General features: G+C 42.7%; 1 protein-coding gene across 2 annotated transcripts in view; it reads left to right on the top strand.

Moving 5' to 3' along the window:
* igf2bp1 (insulin-like growth factor 2 mRNA binding protein 1) overlaps positions 1–23,625 on the top strand; it is a 52,569-nt gene that overhangs the window by 14,818 nt on the left and 14,126 nt on the right. For both annotated transcript variants that reach the window (XM_035616181.2, XM_035616180.2), the window contains exons 3-4: positions 19,278–19,326; positions 23,438–23,489. In XM_035616181.2, the coding sequence (XP_035472074.1) occupies positions 19,278–19,326; positions 23,438–23,489 (101 nt within the window). The remainder of the gene's footprint in view (positions 1–19,277; positions 19,327–23,437; positions 23,490–23,625) is intronic.

The following is a 23,625-nucleotide window of genomic DNA, read 5'->3' as shown; positions in this document are numbered from 1 at the left end:
GAATGAAATACAATTTTTCTGGCCTCGCAGACACTGTTGTGCGAGTGGTTGACACCTGCAGCGTGGTTGTTTTGAAATGATCAGAATGATCCTCTGTTACTTGTGAATCAGGAAGTAAATGAGAGGGATGTTGTACTGTCGTGACGTCGGGAGATTTAAAAGATGCATATGAACCAAAGAACAAAATCAAAACGCAAAAGGACTCATTTAGACACATTGTCCAATGTGACAATGTGGTTAAAAAATTCTGGATCCTATTCGATGATGCGATTTCACAGCATCTTTCATTAGACCCTCCCTGCTCTCTCCTAGGCCACAGAAGAACAAGAACTCTACAAGCTTTTTTTTCTTACAGGATTAGTAATACTCATACTGACAAGTGAACTATTGTGTAAAATTGGTGGAGAGCCCCTTTAACCCCCCCCCCCCCCCCCCCATCGAAGAGCATGCAGAGGAAAATTAAGAATTTTTTTTTTGGACAGCTTCTGTTTAGCCAGACCCGGGGCAACAAAAAAAATCATCTGTCACCGTGATTCAGGAGTTGAAGCAGCAGTTGGAGAGTAAAGGGTTTTAGAACAATTTCAATGATTAGAAAAAAATGATTTGGGTCGTGTTATCACTGTCCTCCGCAGAGAGAGAGCGAGCACCAGGTTATAATGAACTAAAGAAAGTTGTGTTATCGTGGGACCGCCCAAAGTCACATATCTGTAACATTACCAATGCTGCAAAAAAAGGCAGACATGGAGAGACACATTTAATCTGTAGTCAACAGGCGTTTCCCTCCTGCAGAAGCTGTCAGCCTGTGAAATATACTCTATTCTGTTGCTTTGAAGCCTGAAAAAAAAAAATCCTTTCTGACTGATTATTGTGATTGCAGAGCTCCTGCCGGACATAAAGACATCTATTCAGTTTCTATCTCTTAAAGATATGCAGTTTCTCATGTTCCCATTCCATTTTTTTTTCCTGTGTCACATGTTCTGGCCTCTCCTGCCTGATGGCTAAAACACTCCACATGACAGCTTTGTTCAGATCACGCTGCAGGATTTTTACGTGTCAAAAATACATTTACTCATAATTACTTTCACATATGTCCTTGGAAAGGTTTCAGAGCTCTTCGGAGGCACACCGAAGCTTTTGCGTCTCGATTTAAAGCAGATTTATCATCTCTGTCTTAAGTTAAGGAAGTTCTTTTCTCTGTTCTATTTTTGTTATAATATTATGTCGAAAATTCAACAATCAACTGCCCCAAATCTCCATGAAACCCAGCCTGGTTTCTTAAAGCTGGAAGGTGAGGCTGTTGGATCCCTGTCCGCGGGCCAGTGTTCCTGATGAAGACGCAGTTGTTTCAGTGTGTGTACATGAGTGTCTTCTGCCAGATGAATGCTTTGACAGACTGGCTGCTCTATATTTAGACCCAGAATGAGGTGTTTTTCAATCCAAAGTGGAGTATTGGTGCAGCGTTCTGGTCTCCGGCGTGGAGGACGGTGCTTTCTGATGACTCAGTGAGTCAGCTCGTGTGTCTTGTCTGTCATCTGTAGCACGCTGCCACTGCTTGACAGTTTGCTTGCGGACTATAGGTTTATCAGCTTTTACATTTACAAAAAGGAAGAAGTGAGCAAATTCTGCCATACAACAAGAGATACATGATTTTATTTTTGAAGTTTGAATATCAATGGATTCTTACCATTATAACGTTGTTGTTGTTGTTGTTTTTTTATGTATGAGGCCTGAGAAATGTAATCGTATTTACCTGAGTTATACCTGCTGAGCCGATAAGATTAGATGAGTTGGGACACAGGAGGCTTGGATAGAATTTAGAGGAGTAAAAAAATCCAATCTAAAACACCCAAGTCCTGGCAAGGTGATAGAGATTGTTGAAGGAGTGGAGCAGGTCATTGCTGGACGCATGGTGTCAACATTCAGCAGACAAAGGAAAAGGGGACAGTAAGGGGACCGAATGGTACAGCTCAATAAACATTAAGACCAAACAATGGGAAAAATCTCTTCTTCCTCCAACATTGGCTGCAGAACAACATTCCTCTGCTTCCCGCTGCCCTCTGTGATCACCTATACCCTGTCTAAATACTGCAGGATTGGTTTCATTTGCACCGTTTATCATTTTCTGTTGCACAACTGAGTTTTGAAAGGGGATTTGATTGCGGCAGATAAATGCTCCTGGTTCACGTGAACATTGACTGTGACCACAAAGTGTTTAGTTAAAAATCAACGTAGATGCAAGTGAAATGTGCCCTTTGGTGGAAGTGACATCAAGTTGGAAGGTACACGAGAAGTGTTTGTAAAAAAAAAAGATTAAAGTCAAGGCCGCAGTGACCGAGAGAGGCTGACGCTGGCTCCTCCATTACCCTCAACGCCACTCGTGGTGTTTTTCAATTCCTAATGTTAACGCCATAGACTGTATATAAAAATGGACTTAGACTCTGGGTGCGGAAAGGGAAGCCAATGTGGAAGTGCCTGAAACCTGTCTTCTCTTGAATGACCTGCCGAAGGCGACTTCACTTGTGGGGGGACAAAAGTCGTGTTCTTTAGAAATCTATGAGAAAATGACTGTACTGCTCACACACCAGTAAACATTCTCCTGGTTACCTCTTGTAAAAAAAAAAAAAAAGAAGCAAGATGGCGCTGGCCAAAATGCTAAACTTGAGGCTACAAAACGGGAGCTCACAGGTTTTCTGTTAGACTTTGAGGTGTTTTTCTCCAGAGCCACAACATACATGATACTGTGTAATGTAGTCAGCCGTCTTCCACCGGCTGAGTGCTCCTCACGGTGAGCACACTTTACTCTTTTACGTTTTTCTTATTATTGAGAAGTTGAATTCAGCGGTTAACGCACCTTTGCATAACACTACCATATTTATATTACTGCCTTACTTGGTCTGCTGTGACCAGTACTTGATGGTGGCTAGCGTGGGCTGAAGTTTGAATTTGTTTTCTCCACTCAGGCTGTGTCCACAATAATATGTTTTAATTTTTAAATTGAAAATGACAAGCGTTTTAACGCCATATCAGAAATAATCTCAAATCATTTACTCAACTGAAAACACACATCGTATGACCATGCTTGTTCACTGGGCCAGTGTGTGCAGGTGTGAACAGGAAGGATGTTGCCTTCTCTGCCTTTTGTTGCTTGGTTGCAGAAATTCTATAAATGAGCAACAGTAATGGTGAAAAATGAAACATGGTTTTTCTTGGTCCGATCCCTGGGTGTGGATGTAATTACACAGGCAGCTCAGAGCTGGTTCTTGACAACGGCAGCCATATTTGTTTCCCAATATTTGTTTCCCAATGAATATAGTTGCTTTAATGGAGAATCAGTTTCTCCTAAGACGAGCAGTGAAACAGCCACTCTTGTTATTTGTCTGTCAACTTTCTTCCCATGATTCTCTCCCCCCTCTTCCTTCTCCTCCCGCAACTCTGATTCTCAAAGAGTTAAAATGGAGGCTCTGCTTGCTGGTCACATGTCTGACACACTGGCATGTGCTACAACACACACGCACGCACGCACACACACAGACACAAACACACATGCACACACAACGCACACACACAGAGAGGCATGTATGAGCCGCAGAGGGAGGCAGCCAAAGGAAAGAGAGCGAAGAAGACGAAGGGGTGCGAGCCAGAGCCAGAAAGAGAGGAGTCCCCTCCCCCAGCGTAATGTGTTGCTCCCCCAACCCCCACTCCGAAGTGGGTGTGTGCGAATGGTGGGTGTGCCGTATCACATCCTCTGCACTCGCTCACGTGGTCTGGAGGCATGAGTGTGTGTGTGTGTGTGTGTGAGAGAAGCGGTACATGTTGGATGGCAGCCATGGAGAAAATACTGTGTAACGGTTTGGAGGACTGACACTGGTGAAAATGGAAGGGCTGGTTCCAACAGCAGAATTCATTATTTCGATGACTACCATAGCTGCGTTTTTAGGCTACCGAGGAACTAAAGACGAAATGAAGACATAATCATCTGGGTTTTAGTAGAATTGAATGATACAGCTCTTTTTTTCTGGCTGAAGTGTCAAAGTGTGCAGATAAGATGTTAGCTTTGAGGTGGGAATAACCCACACACATACTGAGCCGACAGGGAAACAGCGGGGAGATATCGGGGCACAGTATAGACCCCACTCCTCTCATTGTCTCAGAATCATGCAGAAAACCGCAGGGTTTAAAAGTTATTGATACGAAATCCACATGTGCAATTCAGACTTAAAAAAAATCTTTTGTTGTCAAATCGTTTGTCTGATGATTTGTATGTTGAGTGGGTTTTATTACCCTCAAGGTTACTACAACATGTGAAGTTCAGTTTTTATTTCTTTAAATTACTGTAATGTGTAAGTACTCCATACTGACAAGAGGTTGCACAAAGTTTATTTATTCTCTATATGTTTGAAAGTGTTTCATCAAATTGTTTTATTTAAAAGTGATTTGTAACAGTTTTTTTTTTTAATTTTACAACTTAAATTAAAGAGAAAATTCACTTTTGCCTCATGTTCTTTTAACTCACTAGTTTTTCCACTAGGCCGCCTTTTATGAGCCAGAAATAAGTGAGGAGAACCGTCCCCGTGCACATTGGAACATTGTAGTCAATGTCATAAATAAGTCTGTTGGGCTGATACAGAGGAAGCCATTATCTCTGACATGCCAATGCAAAATCAGGAATATATTTTAAATACATTATTTAAAGTCCCCCACCCCCTTCCTTTGGATGTTTGAGCTTCTCTGTTTAAGTTCACGTTTGTGCGAGATATTTTTTAAACATTCATCTGCGGATTAAATCTCAGTTTGACATACAGCTACACGAGCGTGACTTTTGTGACATCACAACCACATTATAAGCAAAGCGTGGTCCATTTACAGGCCGCACAAGTGTGATTCGGACACTTGAAAGCTCCAATTTACATTTACTGAGGCCACAATGTCTCCCTGAAAATGTTTGTATACTGCTAAACTGTAACCGCAAACCAGTGACTATTAACATAGCGAGGAAATGTCAATTTTCGAATTTCATTCATACGTTGCAGGAATGTTGAAACTGAACGCATCAGTAAAATGTTCACTGACAACATATTTGTTTCCTGACAAAATCTCTGATCTCGCAGCATAATGAAGTGAAGATGAAAGACGGTAGTACTCTTTCATAGTATTTTATTTTTCAAAGAATCGAATTTGGCATATTCTTATTTTTCTTTTTTTTACAGAGTAGAATTTATTGAGATAATATTTATATTTGTCACGTGTAAATTATTATTCGGAACAGAGCATGTTCATGTTTAAACATGGCTGCTTATTATATCTACATTTTGATTATTAAAATAATAAAAGAAAAGGCAGAAAACTGCCATAGTTTTTTATAGAAAATTGTCGATATGTGTCCACTCACCAAAGATATTTAGTTTGCTGTCACAGAGGAGCAAAGAAACCAGGACATATCCATGTTTTATGAAGCTGAAATTTAAGGGTTCGGGTTAGTTTTGCCTTTTTTTTTCTTAAAAACTACTTGAACCGATTAATCGATTATCAAAGTAGTTGCAGATGAATATAGTAATCAATAATTAATCGATTGATCTATTAACTGTTGCAGCTCTAGTTAATATTGTCAGGCACAGGCAAGGTTTATAGTTTCCTCATTGACTTTTAAGAGACTGCAGTGAAACCGTATAAATGATGACACAGTGTACAGTATATATACAGAGACACTGGGTGGGTGGCAGGGCACTCAAATCTTCGGAGGACCCCAAAAAGGTTAGGGCGGGGTGGGCCCTGGCCACTTGTGTAACGTCAACAAGCTGTGGATGTTGTAATAGGTTCCTTATTCTTGATAAACTAAATTCTTGCATGCTGTGGATCATTATTATATTATTATTTTTCCCTATACATTACACAATACTAAATGTATTAGTAGGACCGTCATCATTTCATCAACTGTTCACCGGCCTGCTGCAGGTCAGTGAACTGTTGGAGAGATCAGCATGTCCTCAGTAATATTACAGTAACATGGTTTAGTGGAGTTAGAAGAGCAGAGCCGACCAGAGAGGAGCAGGGCGGCTCAGTCGGCCCTCTGCTGTTCAGAGCTGCCAACAAGGAAATTAAATCCAAGGAGGCGAGGCTGGTGTGTGTGTTACTGTGTGTGTGTTATAGAGACAGCTCCTTTCTTTTCTGCTTCCCTATAGGCTGCTGTTGGTCCCGCCCTGTTCCTTGCTGATTCAAAACAAAGTAAAGGCTGACATTAAACACACACACACACACACACACACACACACACACACACACACACACACACACACACACACACAGACATACGTCATTTACACAAAGCAGGAACCCCCTCCTTCCCTCCTGTCCTCCTCCTCTCTCCCCCATTTTGTTTTTGAAAAAAGCAGCACGGAGTCTGGGCCCCTCTAGCTTACATTCACTCAGTCCAAAAAGTAAACCTTAAAATTTTTTTTATGTTTTTTACACCAGCAGCTTTTCTCTGTTGCCATTAATGATTGAAAGGCAGGAGTGTGTGTTGTCAATCTATTTAGTCATCAATAATCAATCAAGAAATCCAACTGAAATCTTTCCTGCACAGAAAATATGACCTCACACCCACAAAGCAAGTGAAAGAGTAATATTTTTCAACCAATAGACAATCTGCGAGAATGCATAAGCTTTCAAAAGATTATTGTTTTAATTTTTTTTAAAGATTATCTGTCAAGATTGGTAGAATTGTCACTTTGTAATCTGTTTATGTGGAGGAGTGCTGAAGTTGTGTTTTCTCTGACTAAATCATGTTTCCATCAGCTTGACCATAGGTCAGTGCAACATTTCAAATAGGGACATTAAATTGCAAAACATTGAGTAGTAAACTTGAGAAGTAAAAATGTGTATGCTGAAACTTCTGTGGCCGGTGTGTATTGATGAATATTAAAATATTCGTCATGTATCACTCAGTGCTCCTTCCTTGTAGCTTTAGAGTTTTAAATCCTATAACTGAGTGTTCTCCTGTGGAGTTCAGCTCAAACAGAAACCTCCTCAGTTGTGACTCGTCATGACACAAGTTAAAAATAGATTCTAAACACAGGTTCGCTTTTTTCACCTTTTTCCAGTTTCAGGTAGCACTTCTGAAAAAAGTCCTTGTCAAAAAGAATGAATATGACTCAGTTTACCAAATACTTAATGGTAAAAATCTATTATTTTTGTAAAGAAATCATCAATTAAAAACAGTCAATTCATTTATCATATCAAAAGCACACATAATAACATTGTTTCTATCTTTTAGCTCTTAAAAAAGGCCTAAAGTATAGTTGAGCTATTCCTTTAAATTGAATGAATATTATGTATATTTTTGGAAATTTTAACGTTTCATTTTCAACTTAACTAACTATTCATAAATGTCATAAAATTACTTTCATGTCACTTTAGTAAAAATATACAGCAAACTTATTCTAATGTCCGAAGTTAAGTTAAAATAAAATGATCTAAAATATTGAACTAATTTTTAAATTCTGGAGTTAATTTCCTTTCAGAACTGTCAATGATGTGTTGACGTTTTTAATTAAAAATATTGTTTTCTCCTCACTGTTTTATAATGTAATCACACCATCACAAGTTATTAAAAATGTTTTCAGAATGAAGTTTGAAATAAAGCATACCTGTGAAGAGCATTCAGATATAATAGTATTGTAATTCTGCCATAACTGCACCAAGATTCACCAATTTACCTTTTTTTTAAACAAATTACTTTTTTAATTTAATCTTTAATTATATTTTAATTATTTCCTTCTTAACAGTCTTGACTTTGACTAAGCATGGGGTTTCCCTTGATTTTACTGTACAAGTTCTCCCTTTCTTCCAAGAAAATAAGTTTTTATTAATATTATTATTTTTCTATATCAGCAAGGACAGACACACGTAATAACAGGGATGAAAACATTTGGAAGATGAATTGCAAAATGCTCTGCATCCAGTTTGGAAATGGGAATTCCTGTGAGGACTCTCGGGACTGTAATATCTTTCCAAGAAAAAGAGACGTGATAATGACACGGTGCAGATCTCATCCTGTGGATGTGCTCTCGACGTGAACGTGGAGTCTGTCTTCCGGCAGGGAGTGGCCTTCGCGACGGAGCTGCTGGTTGAGCTCGAGGCCACGGGCGCTGTTCATCTCGCTGCTGCAATTAAGAAAGTAGCTCGAATCGATTTGAAGGACAAACGCTTTTGAAGGTTAACGGAAGCAGCGAGCTCACTTCGTGACTCTGTTGTGAGAACAGAATGTGGGCTGATCTCCTGCATGGATTCAGCCTATGTATATTTTTTTTATTACTGAGGATGAGCGGTGTTTTGGAGAAACGATATATTGAGAGATTATTGGTCCTCACATTTGACTTTGAGGTCGTGGCTCTTTGTCGTATGAATCTCTCGTTGACCCACACTCGGTCCTGACCGTTTTCTGCCACGGTGAATCACAGACAATGTCTACCGGCTTCGGTTTTCTTTTTCTTCGTCGGTGGGAAACCTTCACGTGTCCGTTTGGAAACTCCCGCAGAACAACCCCCACCTGCCCGCAGCGGGGAGCGGCCACCCGGGCACCACCGAGAGGTGGAAACGGTTCAATCTTGGGTTCCTCCTCTGCCATTCTACAACACAGAAACCCTCAGTGGTGTATTTCAGGCGTGAGGACTCATGGCACACATTCTATAGTATCCTAATCCCCTCCTCCTGGTCGTGGCTGCGCGGTGCGACCCCGCCCCCCACCGCCCCTCCCCTCCCTCGAGCCGCTGTAGTAACTCCCGAGTAGTTTTTACGCACTTCATGAATGGAGGGACGCGCGCGCGCGCTCCTCCGCTCTCCTCCGTGTGCGCGGGGCGGCGCGCGGAGGGCGGAAAGCAGAAGGATACGCGCACCGGCGGGGATAAGGTGTCTCTCCCTGTCTAGAGAATTGGAGAGATATTAGATATGTTATGTCTTCTTCAATTTGCCATAGAAGCTGTGCTTCACACACAGACGCTGTTCATTCTGCTACTAAATGTGGAGTTTGTCATCGGAGTGGAGATGTCACGCGATGCAGATCCACTCCGGTGCTCCTCCTTGCTTGACAGTTGTGGTGGCAGGCAGCTGTGAGATAGAGAGGGGAGGAGGGGGGGGGGTCGGATGAAGGTGTATGATGGTATGATGGTGCCTTGTGCCACACACACACACACACACACATACACACAGCCTGCATAATCCCCTGTTCATTTAATGGCGCATGTGGTTCGATGCCCCCCACCCCAACCGACGCCTCCTACTCCTCTTATATGTGCTGCATGTGCTCAGAGTTCTTCTGGTGAGTTCTCCGCTGTCATGTGACTGCACACTCATTGTAGTAAATGGGCGTTGCCTGGCCAAGATGGCTGCGTATTGGCTCTGCTGTGTAGCCATCTATTTCTGCGTGCGTGCCTGTGTGTGCGCGCAGAAAGGTATCACTGTAGTTGAGTAGGGAATGTGACTGTATTTGTGTACACGCGCACACACACACACACACACACCTGTGGAAACAGCATGGAGTCAAAGCCCGTACGGAGAAGTAGCCTGCCTGTGGGGAAAGAAAAGCCTTTAACCGCCCTCCAGCTGCCGACAGATCTCCACAGTCACTGGCAAACAAATATGAATCATGAGGACGTATAGGAACAAATTCAAATTCTAAAAGACGGTCACTTAAGTATCAGACAACTTTTGTGTCAGGCCTTTACCGGGGGAAGTAAAGCTGCCTCGTCTTTCACCCCCACCGTCATCACCAACTGTTTTACATCCGCCTACTGTCCCTGCACACTTTCATATCATATTTTTGGCGCCCTAAACGTGTCTGGTGTTTTAACGTGCTTTACATAAAATCTTAGCAACTGAAATGACAGTAAAAATGAAGGGCTGGTGTCAGAGCCAAACGTGGCAATGTCATAACTTGATTGGAACTCTCTAAAATGACAAGGGGCCCCTCCATTGTAGGATTTAAAAAGAATAAATACAGAAATACAATTTCAACAACTAAAAGCCTTTGACTAGGTCCAGTTCCGTTTCTAAACGAGAGCCATAGATCCATTACACTGCCTTCCTGTGGGCTCGCCCCCTCCCTCGCTCGCTCGCTCGCTCGCAACGTGTCCATAACATGAAGCGGCTATAGAGGAGCACAAAATGGCTAACAGACAGAGCGAGAGGGGGAGGGAGGCTGGGGGGGGAGAGGGGAGAGCATCCCGTCACCGGTGAAGGGCCTCTCCCACGGGGGACGCGGGGCCACGATCTGAGGGGCTGCGTCTTCAGTCAAATCCCGTTCAGTCGGGACGCACCCGTCCCCTCCGTCCCGTCCCGTCCCGTCCTGACTGACACCCGCTGCCCGCGCGGCAACAACGTCTCCAATTGATCCACGAGGCAGACGAGGCCTAAGTTTCTGAATTTTTTTTTTTAATACGAGGATAAAAAAGGGCGCTGTAATTACCATTTGCGAGTGCCAATAAATATCAATACAGTCTATCGCCTTTCTCATTGTTCAACATGAGGTCGCGCGAAAGATTCGGACTCTGATTCGGAACTTCACATAAATTCGATGTGTTTGCTGATACATGATGGTGTTGCATCATAATTCATCCCTGACTTTAAATACATTTACAGTGGAGACATTGAAATCTTGATTTTCAAGATGTTACGGCAAAACAATTGTGCACATGTGGACAATACAACTCGAGAGTGTAACGACAGAGACAAAGCAGTGCACAACTCATTTTCAAATGTCGTTTTATTTTTATTCTTTGTATTATTTTTCATTCTGCTCCTGAACTTTGGCTGTGACACCAGTATGAGCTCACCTGTCTGTCTCTGTCGCTCAGGATTTTTTTTTAGAAGAAAATGATGTCTGCCATCAACAAACAAAGTTCAGGCTGACGATGTCATTAGCTTTTTTGAGGGGGGGGGGGCAACTCACAAACTAAAAACCACGTAAACAATAGAATTGCACACGTGTGAAAACCTGAACTGAAACCTTTCAACGGTAAACACCGCCTCGACACCACCTCCACCGCTACCGCTCCTCAGCAGCTCGAAGGTGCGGGTTGCCAGATCTGTAGTCAACCATCCCCCACCAGACACCTTACCACCATCTTACCGGTCACACCGAGCGGAGTTACACAGAAAGGATCATTTAAAATGAGTTGTGGTGGGGGCAACTGAGCAGCATCTTGACGTGGGTATGGACACGTCCCCACTGCTCGTACCCACGCCCAACCGCTGGTTGAGTCAGTTCCACCCTCTCAAAATGGAGACCCTCGCCTCTCCAAAATGGAGGCTGCCGCACCAGCTGCGGGCGGGGTCAGAGTGGAGAACGGAGTCTGAACTTTGACCCATACTGTTGCACCCCCCCCCCCCCCCCTCGTTTCCCTAAATGAATTCCAGAGCTGAGGCCTCCCTCTTCCTCGCTTGCATGTCGCCCACCCTGCGTTATATTGGAACTTCCCTCTCTCCGCCTCTTCATAAAGCCCACGTAGCCATAAAGTCGCGTGAGAGATTCTATTCACCTCTATTCTACGTGTGCATGTCGCCAAATACGTCTGCAAACACGATATTCACATTCATAACAGAGCACGTGCGTTTACAAGAAGCTGCGTTCATATTTCTCCTATGGCAGCCAAGGCACTCTGTGAGACAACTACTCTGATTTTTCATAGGATAATATTGAAAATCATCAGCAAAAAAATAAGTATTGAGTAAGAGGAAAAAAAATAAAATAATTTTAAATTGTATATATTTAAATTATATATATATATATATATATATATATATATATATATATATATATAATCCACAATTTAGGCAACAGTGAATCATTTCTTTTTCTATTACCTTCTTCTTTTAGGCATAGGAAATTAAGAATCACACACACACACACATTTTATACACAAGTGCCTTTGCAGATAGGGTTTGAGCTGTCAGGCTGCTCACAATGGTCATGCTTGCGTCATTATTAAGTTTTGATTGGACAAGAATCATCCTCCCTACATAGCATGTGCATCATAGGGTGGGAGGGGTTGGCGAGTGGGTTCATCAAACTTGGATTTGTAGTATAATTTACATCGGCAATTTCTCAATTTGACATTATTAGAAGAATAAACTGTTTGAGAGATTACTTCTTGCATCCATAAAAATATCACAATTTCTGAGCCCCCTCCCCTCTAAAAGGATCTAATAGTTTGCAGTCGGGTGGACAATGCATCTCAAAGTAAAAGTCTGATACTGATGAAGAGGACCTGAGGTAAAGTTAGATGCATATCATTACAAACATAAAACGAGGCCTCAATAGAGAAAAGACAGAAGAATATCACAGGAGAAGCAGCAGAGATATTTCAGTTTTAGTTTTATTAGTAACTATTATAGATGATAATCCTCTCATGAAGCAGCGCCGTGTTGCGTTTGAGAAAGAGCTGCTGGTCCATCATGACCCTCCTCTCAGTCTTATTCAGGATTCCCCTTTGTCATAGTGAGCTCATAAATTACACACAGTCATTTCACTCTCTTTGATAAAGTAGTCTTATTGTTTTATTGGACATTATGAGTAATGTACATAACCAATTAAATGGTCATCAAATGATCAACATGCTTGTCATAACTTTTGAAACATGATGAGTTTTATTGTATGATAGCAGACTTCAGTTCTAATACTCAAGCCACTTATTTCATGTGTGTCTTTAGGTTTCTAATATTTTATTATGCTACTTCAATGTTCCAACAGCCTTCATTTTACCAATAAGACATGATTCCCGTGAGATCTTTATCAGATTTTAGATTTTGATTATTATTATTATTATGAAAAAGAGTTATCCTTCCTGTGTTGAGGGGAGTGTGAAAGCACTTGCTGTTTTCCTCCACAGTTCTTTTTTTTTAACACTCATGCACTTACACATATTTACAGATGGCGGCCGCCACGCGCTCCTCCGCTGACTGATGCTCTCCGTTCAGGTTAACCAGTGTGGAAACACTCTCCCAGCACCATCACCTCCTCCTTCCTTCCTCACTCCTCCTCTTCCTCTCTTCTTCCTTATTCTCAACCTCACCACCTCCTCGACTTGTCTTCCTCTCTCCTGCCTCCTCTTTTCAGTGCTGTCTATTTAAAAGCGATATTGCCACAGGAACTTTTTTTAATTTGTGGCACCTATATTGATACAGACACTACAAATAGACAGCTGATAAAACTTAATGGATCGCCGATGTGGAAACAGTATCTCGTATTTAAATAAAAATGAATGAGGAAGGTAATCAGTATTTATTTTAATCAATCTTATAAATTAGACTTTGATTGAAATTTAAAGCACAATAAAAGGAATTGGCAAAGCACCTAAACAAACCACAAGGTTATGTCTTATTAATCTCCTCATTATATCATCCTCAGCTGCCTTTAGAAATTTGTGTATGCGCCTTGTCTGAAAAATGCTTGAGGTTCTCACATTTTTCTCTTTTACAAATACCAGTTCAGGTGCAGGATATGGCGTATGCATAGTTTTTGTGCGCACATCTTCCCCCAGGAGAAAACTGGGGGCGGAGGGAGGAAGGGATGGAGGGAAAGTAAATGGAGAGGTGTAAGGAAGACAGACAATAGGATGAGAGTCAAAGTTGCAGAGAGGATAGAGACCAGACCCATTTGGAAAATAAAGAAAATGATATTTGAGTTACTTGTGTTCTAGGTTTCCATAGAAATGTTGCAAAGATACAAAGAGAAATTAGAGTTAATTTGTGGTTTCTTTTAAATACCATTAGTTCTCAGGAGGGGGCGATACAAGATCACCTAATAAAGAGAATATTAACAAGAAGCTTGTTCATTATCGTTGTGCTGTATTGTAGTGTATCACTGCTGTTTCCAAGGTAATAATAAGGCAGACATGCTGAAGATTTTTGATGGGGTTGGACTTGTATGACCCAATAGAAGAATCTAACTGAAGCTATTGCTTGCATCCGACTGTTCTCTACTTGACGTCAACCCCTCTCTGCACCGATATTCATCCAGGCAGCATCTCATTTCGTTGTTTATTGTTGTTTATTAAATGAATTGGCGATGATGTTGGTGTTTATGGGAAGGGTCTGAGGGGTGGGACGATGACGGGAAGGCGAGCAGATGGGGTTAGATGGTAGGATGTTAGGCTGCAAATGAGGTTCATATGAATGCTGAATAACAGGGTTTGGTTGCTCCTCGCCATTAGAAATAAAAAATTCATCTGAGATTTTCTGCTGGCCACGAAGCTCTTATAAAATATTAACCCCCTGCACTTCTGTTCTCTAGCTTGCAGCCAGCGTTTTCCTAGGAAGAGGGGACATTTCAGATCAAGCTGTGCGTTGTAAGGTTTTCATGATGGTAACAGGTATTGGATGTGCTGGACTCCACAGTCTATAGATGTGCTTCATGTGCCTTGCTTAACACTAGTTACAGTAGCACATTTTTTTTTACTGCTTCTTTCACTAAACTTACTGTTACTGTACTTGTCAAGGAATAGCTCAACGTTTTTGGTTGGTAATTTCCTGCTGAGGGCTTGAAAAAAAAGAGCGATGCCACCCCTCAAAGCTTTCCATTACCGATAAAGTTAAAACCATTTGCTGGTTCGCTAAGCTTAGCATTAACTTTGAATACAGGGGTAAAAAACTGTCCAAAGTTACCAGCCCATCCAAAGCTCACTGATCAACATGATATTTCTTAATTCTTATAGGAAGTATGCCATAATATAGACCTCCCCCCTCTCATTATGGTGATTGCACCAACAACATGTAATGCGTTGGAGCTGTTGGTACGTGGATGTTGCCTCTGGACAGAGCCAGGCTGCAGTTTTTGGATTTGCACTATAAAAGAAGTGAACCGGCTGATTACTCTTCTTGTCCAACTCTCGTCAAGAATGGGAATTTCCCCCAAATTGGTGAACTATAGCTTTTAAGGAGTAACATCTTGTGTTTGTGTGTGGGGTTTTTCTATTTGAGATGGAAATTAATCTAACCTAATCTAATCATATAATTTTGTTTGTTTCAGAGATTCTCTCTTTTTAATTGCGTTGGAGCTGTGTCTGCTCCTACGAGAGTAACAGCAGAAAACTGTTTACACTGTATTGGCGCTTGTTCCTACAGTCTGCTAAACGTTGCCCGGGGTGTTGTCATTGTCTGAGTTCGGTCCAGGATGCTTTACACTACTTGCATCACTCACCAGCTCCACATGTAGCCTGAATGATGTAAGTTTGTGTTGGTGGTGAACATTTGACCTGTTGATCCATTGTTACTGATGATCACCCCTGGACAACAAACATGCCTTGACTAGATATGCTGATTTGTGTAGTGTGGTCTGGAAGCACTGTGGATTCCCACATCGTGTGTTGGTGAGGTCACTTGATCCCCCTGCTCACGACTCCTGTCGCTCAGTGCAAATAAAACAGGCTTTGAGATATATTATATACTCCAACTATCTGCCTCATCAATATGAATGCATATTTATCTGATTTTAGCTCGGGAAAGACCTAGTTGTCAGGGTTCTATACACCTTTCAGAAAAAGAGGTCGCTCAAACCCATCAAACAGGCCGCCTTCTGGCTTTGAAAAGAACATTTTGAGGTACAACACACGTATACTCGTCTAAGACTCAGATGCCCATGTGGTTGTGAGTGGCATCGGGCCTATGTCACTGTGTGGGTTGGTACATATGTATGTGTGTTTGCGTATTTTACTGGGAATAGTTTTCATTGGCTCTGCAGCTTTTTTAATCAGCTTATAAGAAGCACTGCTGCTAACCAAACTGTAACACGCACACACATACGCACGCATGCGCGCACAAACAGTTTCCCCCAGGAACTTTGCTGTTAGTGGTGTACACATTAAGCAGCACAAGTGGATGAATCTATACATTTATGGGAAAGCCAGTAAACCACAGGAAGCAGTTGCCGGGGCCTTCAGGGTCCGCTACATGATCAATCAAGCAGAGGCTTGTTTTGTGGCCTACGGTGCCGAGTAAACACAAATACTCCACGTGAACTGATCGCCGATGTTAATCTGAGTTCTCCGCGCCTTGTGCTGACTCTTCAGATGTGGAGAACCCCCCCACCAGGGAACACGGCTCAGGTGAAGCACATGTCAGGCTGCCTGAATGCAATCAGTTATTGAAGAGCGAGACATTACTATAACAATAACACCTGCAGCATCGACCATGTCAATATTGGCCGGAGGAAGTTTTTGTCTGGCGTCAGTTTGTAACTTGTGCAGGTAAACTTTCTCTGGAAGCAAGGAGCTCCATGTCTCTGTGTCACTTCGTGTAATAATGAATGTGTATCACCCTATAGATTATTAGGTGGAATGTGGTGTGGGTAATGTGGCTGCCCTGACAGTAAACATGGTTACATTTAAATCCAGGTGGGGAGGTAGAGGGACACAGAATGGTTGCCTTAAAGTCCTTTAACAAAGGACAGAACGAATAGCGTTGTTGATGCTGATTTTACTCTTCGAAGGTCATGCTGATTGGGTTTACGTGTTCGACTGGCTTGTAGTTATTTAGGTCCATGTTGCGTTTTGTGTCTATTAAATGGCAGCACAACACCCTCATATCCACAGACACAGCTCATTGTAGTCCCGTGGGGGGGGGGGGCACCTCTGTCTGGTCTGGTCTGAAGACCTCTGACCCCTGTCCTTTGACCCCTTCCTCCCTCCCTAGAAGCAAAGACTTCCTCTCCTCCACCTCCTCCTCCTCGAAGACCACACTCTTTTCATTCTCTCGGCCTCTTTTCTTTCTCCTCCTCTTTCTCTCAGATCCTTTGTTCTGCCAGAGGCCGGAGCTGAGCTTCTGCTTTAACGCTTTCACAGCTGAGGGAACCTCAACAGCTACCGGTTTTCTTACATTCGACCTCAAACATTTACAAGCTTCGCTGACAACGTGTTTCAATCATTGCATATCAACAGCGAATCAGGGATGCGGGTCTCAGCCCAGGCCTGTTATTGTTTCTTTTGACAATTATGTAACTCACTTCCAGTTCCAATCAACTCCGCTGTTACATTTTCAGGTATATGCACGAAGAAAAACATGGACTTCAATTCAAGTCATCGATATCATGAAGATTTCATGTGCTGTTTACACGCCCAATGCTGATGATTCAGTGTTAAGCACCTTATGATAAAACAGTGCCATGTGTCGAGTTGTAATATCAAGGGTTTATTTGGCGTTCAGCTCGGGTTGAGCGATGATGGGAGACCCTAACAAGCAGAGCGCCGCCTCGGGTGCAAGTCAAAGATATTTAAAATGACACGAGATAACTGATGATGTGTAAACAGGCGCGTAAGCAAATCTGAAGCTCGTCATTTTGTTGTCCATCCACCTTCTTTCTCCACCCATTCCTAACCTGTTACCATGGTTTCAGCCAATGGGGTAGTCCGTTGGTTGGGGGGCGGCGATGGCAGGGGTCAAGCAAGTTCACCCATGTATAGGCCTGATGGGGGTTGGTGTGTATGTGTGTGGGGGGTGATGGTTTGAAATGGCGTTGTAGAGGATAATGGGGGGGTGGATGTGATGATAAGGTAGAACTTTGTGTGTGTGTGTGTGTAGTGGAGTTTTTTTTTTTGGTGTGTATGGTGGGAGTTATGCATGTGGAGAGGGGGCTGTTTTTATGTGCGTTTGCCAGGTTTTTCGGGGGTGGAGTTTGCGAAATAGCCGAGCATTGATAGAGGATCAAAGGGCTTTTCCATTTTTATTTTATTTTTTGAATGGGGGGGGGGGGGGGTTGTCAGGTATTCTGGATGCACAAAAGACTATTCATCTGTGCTAGAGCCTCCTGGGGGTTTGGGTGGGATCTAGTTGGGGGGTTGGTTGTTGTTGGGGTTTTGGGCCACTGATGCTCATATGGGCGGGGCGCAGGGGGTCGAGGAAGGAGCGGTAAAGATGGGACACTGCATTGTTTGACATTAGTACTTTTAAGAGGGATTTCCAGTGAGGCCCACTGCAGAAGATTCCACAGCTCCTCAACACGAGCAGCGTCAGTTGGGAGGCCGAGTGTCAAAAGGGGCAACAGTGATACAACAGATGCAAAAATCTTCACATGTAGGACTTGGTTTCAAAAACAAGAACTCATTCTTATGAGTCGTTTAGTTGCAATCATCCTCCAAGCACAGACACACCTATGTACAGTTAGAAATACAAATTTATCAAAAAATAATTATTTCATTTATTTCAAGTCGATGATGAAGCTGCAACTAAAGGTTATTAGTGAGGATCGCAATGAGCAACATTGAATCAGAAAGGTTGAAATACAGCTGAGAAAACACACACACACACACACACACACACACACACCAACATCCTTACAGGCAAAACTACAGCATGAAGACACTTGCACACATGTACCCCTTTGATGCAGCAGACCACCCTTCCCCCCCACTGTGTGTGTGGGTGGATGAGCAGGACACCGACCCACCGCTCGCTGTTGATTCAGTGTTTGTTTTAACTCGCTCCAGCTGGAGTTGAAGCCCCATAATGGCAGACTGTAGCCGTTGGCCTGGGTTGGACGATGTAGACGTCCTGTAGGAAGGGATGCGGCCCCTCCTGTTCCCCACCTATCTGATCAGGCGTTTCAGTGGTAGGGCTAGAACCAAAATCCCCGAAGCAGCCGAGGACCGTTCGTTTCCAGATAATGATACATATTATCATATTGCCACTCATTACTTGTTACTGGAACCTTCTCTTGAAGGTATAAATTGTGTCCACGTGTTTGCAGATGGTCAGTTGTAACAGCAGCATGAGTCTTTGTCACATGTTGTCTCAGCTTTAAGCCTCCTGCAGTGACTGAGTCTGGGGTTTGCTTTGAGCTCTCCACTGAACGTTAGTGTTTCTCGTGCGCGGACTCTCCTCGTACTGTTTGACGGGGTTCTTGTGGAGGTGGCAAAAAAGGTTTGTTGTGCTTTGAGAGTGTTGTGGTGACCGTTCCGATGCGTTTGGCTTGAGCCTGCCGGGAGCTGATGTAGTGGTTGTCCAGCCTCTTGATTCACGTGCTGGTATCAGCGGACACTGAAACACACTCTTCCTCCTCCTTCTGTCCGTTTGTCTGCTTGTCTCTCAAGACACGTCGCCCCTTTCATTCAGGGGCCTCCTCTTTTCACTCTCTCATCCCCCGAACACCCTCAGTACAACAGTTGGGACAGTGTTACACCTGTCGCCAGTGTGTAATTTAAACACACACACACGTTTCTTGCTTCCTTTCTGCCCTGAAAATGTGCAGCATTTTTCAAACTTGGTGGTATAACGTCTCTGTTTTCTCTCCACAGGACTCGAAAACTGCAGATCAGAAACATTCCACCTCATCTACAATGGGAGGTTAGTTCCTAAGGATTTTCCTTGCTGGGATCATTAACACAGTCTTGTTTCTATGACCTCACACTGCTTCTCACCCAACATACCCTCACTACCACGAATGACATCTTCCATCCGCATTTTGTGAAATGAAATATGATGCAGTTTTGTCCCATAATATTCACATTCAGGGTGCGGTCGAATTGTTAAATTTGCTTATGAAGTTTCCTAAATCTTGAAGTGACCCGTAAGAATTTCATCGGCAGCCATGATAAGAGCTGTTCGGATTCTTTACATGCATAGGAAAGGTCCTTTAGCATAGGGTACACTGGACTTTCCTATGCAAAAGGAAAGGAGAAAAAGACAATTCATTGCGACCGCAATATTTAACGTGACGCACCATGCGCGAACGTAAATTATTTAATCCGAAGAAGAAGATTATCAATATGACCCAGAAGGGACGCACAAAATCATGTAAGTTACCGTTACCTATGAAGCATTTACATCTGATGTAACCCGGTCATAAAACACTGAAAGATGCTGGATGGAGCCGCTGCATTTTGTAGTCCATCTTCGGAAATTTGTAGTTTCACCACGCCAGAAACACAACAATAACATCCACCATCGCATCATGACGTAGTATAGAGTAAGTGTAGTCGGATTCTCTGAGCAGCGCTGTCGGCTTTTCCTAAGTCCTCCTTTACCCCTTTTCCTGACCTCATGAGGTTTTCCACTGAGGCCAATAGTATAGTATATGGGAAAAGACGATATGAAGGACAATCCAAAACAACCCCCATTGTCCTGAGACCTTTCTGGTGTCTGCATAGACCAAACCTTAAAACAAAACAATGTATAATGCTCAGTTTTATTTACATGTGAAACGTGTTACATCCAGCCATGTGGCTGCTGCTGCAGTTCTTCCGTGTTTCTTAGGATAAATACAGAAACATTCTCCCATGACCTTAAAGAACTATTATTTGATAGTGACAGTGGAGAGAGACAGGAAAGGGAGTGACATGGTCTGGTCGGCTGGCAGTTGAACCAGTGACCTACATGCCCTAAGCAGTCACCTCTATTGGAACCTCCATAGTTAGAGTGAGTCTCAGAAGAGATGAGTTTCATGACTGTATCCTCAGTAAGCAGCTCTGGGTCTGTCATTTTCAAACTACTGCTTCAACAAAGTTATGGCACATTGAGGATATTAGTTGGTGAGGAACTGAGCAGAATTATTTTCTCCTCTCCCGCTAGTGATCTTTGGAGTTTAACAATACAGAGCAAATTAGTCTTCAAGGCAGCCGCCAAACAAAACAGCTCTGTGCTGCTGCGTTCCACTAATATGACCTGCGGCATGAAACAGGAGTTACAACGGCATCAGTACAACAACAGGACAACAGCCCAAAAATGTAATTCTACATGAGTGTGAGGTGACAGCCCTGGACAGCCTTCCTTTGGTTGTCGACGAAGAGGTGATGTGCACAGGTGATGTGCAGCTGGTAGAGCCTAGTGGGTGAGTCCGCTGACACTGGTACAGAAGGTCGGGAGTTCGGTTCCAGGTCATCCCCGTGTGGGCCCTTAGGCAGGGCCTCGATGGACAAAAGCGTCAGCAACATCAATGTAATGGAAAAACAACATCATCCTGATGCTCTGGCACTCTACCTGGCTCAGGTAGAGAAGAGCTGGCCCCTCCCATCTGAGCAGCCAGCGCTTTTCGCCACAGGCTGCTGCTGACCACTGTCCTGATGGTGTAATCTTATCATGCAGCCAAACAGCAGATTTCATGACCTGATTAATAGGCCAAGTTTAATAGGCCAACTATAATCATGAACGTTCTTTACAGACCCTATGATCAAACTATTATCTGATGTTCCTCTTATGCCCCCCCACCCTTTTTAGCTTTTCTAGTTGCTATGGTCGGGTGGGTGGGTGGGTTTGGTGTTTGTGGGTCATATCTGATTTGACTGCAGTGGGAGGACAGTGAATCATGAAACCACAAATCAAGCTGAGTACCTACTGGATTTGATGGTGCGACTTTGTGTGGGAAGCTGAGACAATGAGAGTCACAAACCAACACCAACCAATCGTCTACTGATCAACCGTTATAAGCTCTCACCTATTGATTGTTGATAAATTGCTAAAGTTGTGTTATGACTTCACACTATGTAGTCTGTTTATTACTTCTTTTTTTAGACATAATTGATGTTACCAAACCTTTTATAATATTTTTTGCTGTATTTTTTTTTAACAGTATTAGGACAATGGGCTACATATAGCTGTTTATATCACAGGGTTTTGATTACAAAGTCGGTTTTACACCAAAATGAAATCCTAAGTGGACAGTTGCAGGCGATTTGTTATTGCATTATTATAAGAACATCCCGGAGTAATGGTTTCTGCACAGGGCTGGAGGAGAATGTAGATTGACAACAAAACGCTAAAAGCATTTTGAAATACATGTTTTTCTCTCACTTAAAATTGAAGTGACAAAATTCCCTTCCGTTTAACCTGTTGATTCATGAAACAACACTGAAAGCAGGAGAGGGCGATGCCTGAGAATCAGTGAGATGTCTTTTTGTGTGTGAATGTGTGTGTGCAGCAGGTGTGTGCGCGAGTGAGTCATTCGTTCTCATGCTGGATCCTCTTCTGCCCTTCTCCATCTCTCCGCTGCTCCGACTCTCTGCCAACTGTGTCCACACGAGGGCGACCTCTCGCCGCCGAGCCACTTGCACCTTGATGAACTTAATGAAAAGGGTCAAAGTGTCAGACCGTCCTGAAGATGAATGAAAAAGTTTGTAGGACGGAATGTGTGAGGGCTACAGTATCAGGGTTCAAATAAGTATGTCGATTTTAAAGTGTACAACATATTCACAAGCTCTTCAGCAGTGTTTTTTTTCATTATCTCTACAGGATTTACAAATTGCAAGAAAAAGAAGAAAACCAAAAAGAAATTAACATTGAAAACTGTTTTTTTTGGCTTTGCTTTACAAAAATGGTTTTGGAATGAATGCCTTTAATCTGCAAGAGCATTTGTTGTGTCTGCAAGTCATCCGCCGTTAGTAGTTAGTAGTGTTGAATCATAACCAGCAGTTATTAGCTGTAATCTGCATATCAGAACACAAATTGTTGACCTGGGCCTGTATTTACGTATTTATTTAACTGGTAAACTTTACAGAAAGAAAAAAAAGTTAAGTCCATTCTGAGACATGTTCTGGAATTACTGTATCAAATTTCACTATCCTGATTAACAAGACCTGCTCTAAAAAGAGCTTTTGTTTGCATTATGACATGTGATGATAAGATTACACCCGCTCTAATATATTCATCAGGGTTACAAACAAATAAATTTGACACGAATCTTTAAATGACAAAATTAACCACTTTCCATGCATCTTCACCATCCCATCTTGTAAATTCTCCCTATTATGTGATGTGAAGATTCTGCCGAATTACACGAGTGAATAAAAGTATGCCTTTTTTTTAAAAGAATGAACTGTAGATCAGGTGTCGTTTGGATCCTTATCTCTGACTGGCTGTTCCTGCTTTTAGTGTACAGTGCATGTGATCAATCATGTGGTCGCTTGCTCACCATTCACTCTATTGTTTCACTGTAGGAGGGAAACAAGTCACTTGATCATGAGCGTGAGTCCGTACAGTCTATACGCCCCAGATGCTTTTAAACAGCTTTGGACATGACAACTACACCGTGGAGCGATTTATTTGTCCAACAACAATACTTGTAATTTAGAACTTAAGACATATGATGCAAAGTCTTCTTGCACTTGATAGTTCAGTTCCACTGAGCTTCTGGGATCTCTCCTCCATCCAGCCCACATCATCTGCCAACACTCCTCTTTAAACCTTGACACCACCACTTCTTTCTTAAAGTCCCCGTCTTTGTCCATTTGTCAAACGAGTCTCCATCCACTGTATTTAAGTGAAGTGTATCACCTCAGTGTGTCTGCATTTATTTCATAATATGGATAACATTTTTTGTATTCTTGTGCATTTCTTACTGCGGAGGCACATTAATCATCAAGATGTATTCTACCCTTTTTGTCTTTTCCTTTTTCCACATGCACTGACGGTGTTCTTTCCTTCCTCTCTGTCTCTCTCTCTCTCTCTCTCTTTCTTCTCTCAGGTGCTCGATGGTCTGTTGGCCCAGTGTGGAACTGTGGAGAACTGTGAACAAGGTAACACATTTACAAACAGCCTGACATGATTTAACATAATAATATCATGTAACATATCATAATAATATCTTGAACATTGTGGCTGCATGTGGCACTTTGATGCCCCCAGGTGGCAGCAGGGTGGTAACTGTGATGT

Source organism: Scophthalmus maximus, chromosome 17 (genome assembly GCF_022379125.1).
Source record: "Scophthalmus maximus strain ysfricsl-2021 chromosome 17, ASM2237912v1, whole genome shotgun sequence".
Lineage (NCBI taxonomy): Eukaryota > Metazoa > Chordata > Actinopteri > Pleuronectiformes > Scophthalmidae > Scophthalmus > Scophthalmus maximus.
The sequence above is the reverse complement of the archived record's forward strand: the minus strand, read 5'-3'. Positions and strand labels throughout refer to the sequence as shown.